Here is a 5,385-nt window from a genome sequence, read left to right as displayed (position 1 = left end):
AGAGGGAATTGTTCAAGATCTACCTGCAGAAGCACACTTGTGAGAATAAGGTTTGAGAGGGGAAAGAAAGACTGAACACACAATTGCTGGACGTGAAAGGAGATCAAATAACAGGCCTTGGTGTTAACCGTGATGGATCACTGGGATCTTTATAGCTGGAGCTCAGAATTTGGTAGTATGTCAACTTTGAACATGTGACATTATCAACAGCCAGATCTGTGCTGCATAATAAAAGTGAGTCCATTTGCAGAGACTGAAAACAAAATTGCATTGGTATACTCTAGGCATGCTTATAGCATGCACCGTCATTCTTTAAGCTCATGTCCTTGATCATTCATGACACATTTGTTTTGCATGTACTCGTCAAGGGCAGAGCGGTCATTCCAGCTATTGACGACGTACGTACCCTTGCAAAAAATAAAAAGATGGACCACATAGGTTGGTGTACAGTTCTAGCCCTTGTCTGGACCTAGATGCCATAATTAATGATTTAGAAATAATTAATTATGCCAGAGGCAACCATTAATATTTGTCAGGACACCCTAAAGTGATAAGAAAGTGATGTTTCACCATCATTTCCTATAAGTGAGATTGGGGCCCACTTGTAGCAGCTCTACGCCCATGTCCTTAATAATTTATGACAATGTTTTTTGCAAGGGTATGTAGGTTGGTAGCTATGATCTTGCAATCTCAACAATGAAGCTGAATTTGACCTCTTGAGGTTGTCAAAATTGGGGACCACCCATGTCCTTGACCATTCACAATTTTTTATTTTTATTTTTATTTTGCTAGGGTATGTACATACTTGTCAATTGCATCCAGTTCTTGAGGACGTGCATACCCTTGCAAAAAGCCTTTGCAAAAAAAAAAATGTCATGCTGGATGGTGTACATTTCTAGCCCTTGTCTGGTCCAATGCCATAATTAATGATTTCTGTGAGGGCTAAGGGTGTATTGGTTATGCCAAGCAAGATTTGACATGAAACCATAGGATTATTTTTAAAATATTCTATGGCTTGTGGGATATAAGGCTGTAACGCCTTAAGGGTTGGGAGGTTGGCATAAGGTTTGCTCGCTTGTTCGTTTCAAGATTGGGGCCCACATGTCCTTGATAATTTATAACAATGTTTTTTGCAAGGGTATATAGGTTGGTAGCTATGACCTTGCAATCTCAACAAGTATAGCATGCTGTATATTACATTGTCAATCTTTAATGTAGCGCATGTGATCATAAGATAATATTTAAATATACTATCATCATGGATCATTAAAACCTTGGGGGATAAATAAAGATAAAATAGCCACTAAAGGCTCTTTTGTCAAGTAGGTTGTCGAAATTAAAGCCCTATATATAAACCATGTCCCTTATCATTCATGACATTTTTTTTTTGCAAGGGTATATACTTACTTGTCAATTGCAATGGGTCATTCCAGCTCTTGACGACATACGTACCCTTGCAAAACAAAAAAATGTCATGCTGGACCAGCTATGATCTTGCAATCTCAACATTGCTATAGCATAACTGTCAAAAAAGTGATATTTCACAGTCATTCCATATTGGGGCCATGTCCTTGATGATTTATGATATGTTTTTTTTGCAAGGGTACGTAGGCTGATGTATAGTTCTAGCTATGATCTTGCAATCTCAAAAAGTATAGCATTCTATTAAGAAAGTGATATTTCACTGTCATTCCTTGGAACTTCAAGATGGCCCCATGTCCTTGATCATTCATTGCAATTGACATCGTTTTTTGCATGCTCAAGCTCTTGGTGGTATATAAAGCTGGAATGACTACCCATCTGAACATCCGCTCCTTTCTCGTTGTCTCTAGATCACTCTGCTCTTTATCCCGCTTTTATATTCATGGCGCTGCCATTGCTGATGAATAACAATGAGTTCAATCACGCTTTAGAGGTGTTCAGGAACGTGAGCTCCAACTCCAAGGCGGTCTCTCGAGCACGATTCCTGCATGTTGACGCTCATGTGGCCACTGATGTAGATGTCTACATTCCTGTAGCTATTGCTGTGAACGCCCCGCCTCTTCCTGGAGCAAATGCCGAGGTTTACAAGCTACCAAAGTTCCATGTCCACGCCTTGGCAACTTTTACGGCTGTTGGAATGCAACTCGCCCACTACTCTCCAAAGCTCATCACCGATCCCGCCGAGGCCAGCCAACAGGCCAAGCATTTCCAGCAGTTTCTGACAGTGCTTGTCACCACATTCCCGCAGTATGTTTACCTCACGGCAGCGGCCAGCGAGGACATGTCTGGCAGCTGCGACACGATCTGGAAAGACGTCAGCGACTACCTGCAGCGCACCCACGACACTGAGACCGCTAACCAGATTACCAAGACTTTGCAAAAGGCGCTGCTGCACGTCCCTACGTTTGCGCACGTCGAGGACAACACTAGTGTTCGGGCGCTGTACACGCTCTTCTCCTTCAGGTCGCCAGCCACAAACCCGGAGTTAAATATGTATTGGGCGGACGCCACCATGACAAAGAAGGCGGGGAAGATCACCACCTGGGAAGCCACCATAACCATCACCAGCTTCACCGCTAAACTCAACAGTAATTCCTTGGCTGCTGACGCCAACGCCTTGGCCAAAGTAAAGGCCATGAGTGTTCAGAGCCTTGTGGAGGCGATAAACTTTTTCGATTAATACCATGAGGAAAATCTCCTAAAGAATATTCCTGTGACAGCTTTCGTGACGGTGACTTATCAGCATATACTCTTGTCAACGTTGTGATCCATTGATTGGCCTTTCCAGGAAATATCACATCCCCGATGTTCTCTACTCATCCTCTCAAATCCCAGCCCGAATCCAGAGTGCTTCACGATCCCATCGTCGCCAATCCAGTACCACTCGTATGTAGTTCTTCTACATACGAGCCTGCAAGAATCAAGCACACCATTTCAGTGGCCCGGAGGTCTTACGAAACTCTCAAATCCCCATACCTTTGCATCTGGCTCCCCAGGAGAATCAAAGCCAGAGCTCTTGAAAGTCGTGTTTTTCTTCCAGGTCGGCGAGCTTGTGGGAGGGAGCCTTTTCCCGCCTCGCGCACTAGCATGCCGCCATCTGGCCATCATCGCTATGAAACGCGTTTTGATAGTCGCATACAACGACGGGCCCTTGGAAGAGCTGCTCTGCGAGATACCTGGAATGAGAAGATCACCAGAAAACGTTGATTTTGGTTTCCCTCTAACACACCTTTGGTGCTTGCTCCATTGCACAGGAGTTTCGAAGGGAAAGTCTTTCACGCATAAGATCACGCAAAGGAAAGAATAAATCTCGATTGCTTGTGTGTAAGTTATCCTTCCGATTTGCAGGAATGAGGAGCGGACGCCTTGTCAAGGATGCGGTCGGTGAGCACAGATCTCTGGGAGGAAATCGTCTCCAGCGGCCTCGCTAATCTCGTCATGGAAATGTATGGAAAGTGCGGCTGCTGATCGTGGCGTGAGCTTGCCGTAGACGTTGAGCAGCACTGTGGCGATGGAGATTCTGCGGTACTTGCTTGTGTGCCTCAGCTTTCAGCTTCCCAAGATCCTGGGCGAAAGCTTGCAGGAGCTGGCTGGCAGAACCTCGTGGGAGACCAGTGGGGCAAATGCGAGCTCATTATCTTAGGCCAGCGGCGACGAATACCGCGTGGATCTGAGGCGTTGAATGAAGAAGCATGAGTGCCACCGCTTCTCGCATCGGGCAAATGCCGCCGTCGCAATGTTCCACGAGAAAACATCTCAATCTTCCATCTTGTGGAAGGCTCCCAAGGCGTCTGCCGCTCTTCCAGGGGGTCCAATTCAAGGACGCCGTCACCTGGATGTCGGAGTTGGCACTCTGTCAAAGGGATCAAAAGAGCAGTGAAAGGACACAAAGGCAGTGTAAAGAGAGAAAAGAGCTGCAAACCTGTTTGCGCGACAGGTGGATTGACCATATACATCAGAAATACAAGAGTCCCAGCACCAAGCCGAGGTACGCATATACTTCCCTCGCATTCATGTGTTAACTTCCATGAACACTACACAGGGTAGGAGCAGGCAAGACAAGAAGGCCAAAGACGAGGCACTCTTGCGTTTGGAGGCCGAGAAACTAGCCAGGGAGAAAGCCGAAGCGGCGGCCAAGCAAAGAGTGGAAAGGATACAGAGGAAGTCCGAGGCGGACTTGCGGGCTCACAGGGACGAGATACACAAGCTGGAGCAGGAAGTTTGCAAGCTCAAGCTCAGTGCTAGGGAGCTAAGCTTGTCAATGGATCTGAGCGAGCAGGACGCGGTGGCGATGGTGTGGGGCTGACTGACTGGTTTGGCTTTCTTTGTATAATAGGGGACTATGGAGTTAGCTTTGCAAACGAGTGCTATGGTTGCTTCCTCGACGTTCTGGGAAGAGCGGGGCGTTTGGAAATCGCCGAGGATATGATTTGCAACATGCCGTTCGAGCCGAGTGCCTGCAAAACGCACAGCGACATCGCTCGAGCACTGCGGGTGACAAACTACATCAACCATTTCGCTCCAGACAAGAAGACGCAGTCGTGCATGCTTCTGGCCAACACGTACGCTGCCTGGTGGCTATGGACCCGTGCCATCGGCCTTGCTACTCGGGCAGGAGACGAGAGAGCGCTCGAAGAGTTTTTCGAGGAACTTGAGCAAGAACAAGAAGCTATTGAGATATCGTGACGAGTTTCACGACTTTTTCGTTTCAAACTGCGAGAATCGCTGCTGTGCTCCAGATTCTCTCGACAGCGTCGTCGATCCGGGAGAGAAAATTCTAAGACTTGGGAGAGAGAACAGCTTTCTCTTCTCAAAAGTTTTGCGCTGCCTATTGTTTAAATCTAATCACCTGGAAAACAAACTTATTGTTTATCGAGATGGAACTAAAACTCGAGCCCTTTGTGCACTGCGAGCACGGGCACAAAGGCAGCGTTGATCCGCTCCACAAGGATATTGTTCCATAAGCGTGCTAACCATGGAAGGCGCTGCTGGGCTCAGGCAAGCGAGCAAGACTAGAATGGCTTCCAGGAACAAGCTCCATTGTGCCCGAGTGGAGGGAATCAAGGAGCGCAAGCCTCGCAGAGAGCCAAGCAGCACAGTGATCTCTACGTTCCTTGCAGCTTGATGGGCATGTCTGGCTGCCTGGTTGAGGCGAGAATGTAGTTGCCTGGAACGCTTGGATCTTGGGCGTCACCTGGCGAAGAATCCCTCGTGCTCTGGACGCATTCGAGACCACGGATGGAATCCCTCTGTCGAGCGACACTGGACCGCAGGATCCCAGCGGGAATCGACACTCCAGCCTACAATCCAACCACAGCTTCACGAGCCAAGCGCGTCTTGAGTCCATGCCCGGAAGATGATGGCCGGTAGTTCGTTTCTTTTACCTATTCGATTTTGTTTTTT

General features: G+C 47.5%; 1 protein-coding gene across 2 annotated transcripts; it reads left to right on the top strand.

Annotated features, from left to right (window-relative positions):
• The first annotated feature begins 1,807 nt into the window (after window positions 1–1,807).
• LOC9641262 lies at window positions 1,808–4,856 on the top strand. Of its 2 annotated transcripts, XM_024668156.1 has the most exons (3): window positions 1,808–2,930; window positions 3,023–3,970; window positions 4,025–4,856. In XM_024668156.1, exon 1 carries the CDS (start codon window positions 1,865–1,867, stop codon window positions 2,660–2,662), a length of 798 nt encoding a protein of 265 aa, XP_024523924.1. In that variant the 5' UTR covers window positions 1,808–1,864; the 3' UTR covers window positions 2,663–2,930; window positions 3,023–3,970; window positions 4,025–4,856. The 2 variants fall into 2 exon arrangements, with proteins under 2 accessions (XP_024523924.1, XP_024523923.1); XM_024668155.1 differs by having other exon boundaries at window positions 1,808–3,970.
• The last annotated feature ends 529 nt before the right edge of the window (window positions 4,857–5,385 follow it).

This window comes from Selaginella moellendorffii, unplaced genomic scaffold (assembly GCF_000143415.4).
Source record: "Selaginella moellendorffii unplaced genomic scaffold, v1.0 SELMOscaffold_474, whole genome shotgun sequence".
Taxonomy (NCBI): domain Eukaryota; kingdom Viridiplantae; phylum Streptophyta; class Lycopodiopsida; order Selaginellales; family Selaginellaceae; genus Selaginella; species Selaginella moellendorffii.
This window is presented reverse-complemented; position numbering and strand designations above follow the sequence as displayed.

Bases quoted from the DNA above. Each gene is read 5' to 3' on its own strand.
- LOC9641262 (XM_024668156.1), top strand. From the start codon at position 1,865: ATGGCGCTGCCATTGCTGATGAATAACAATGAGTTCAATCACGCTTTA.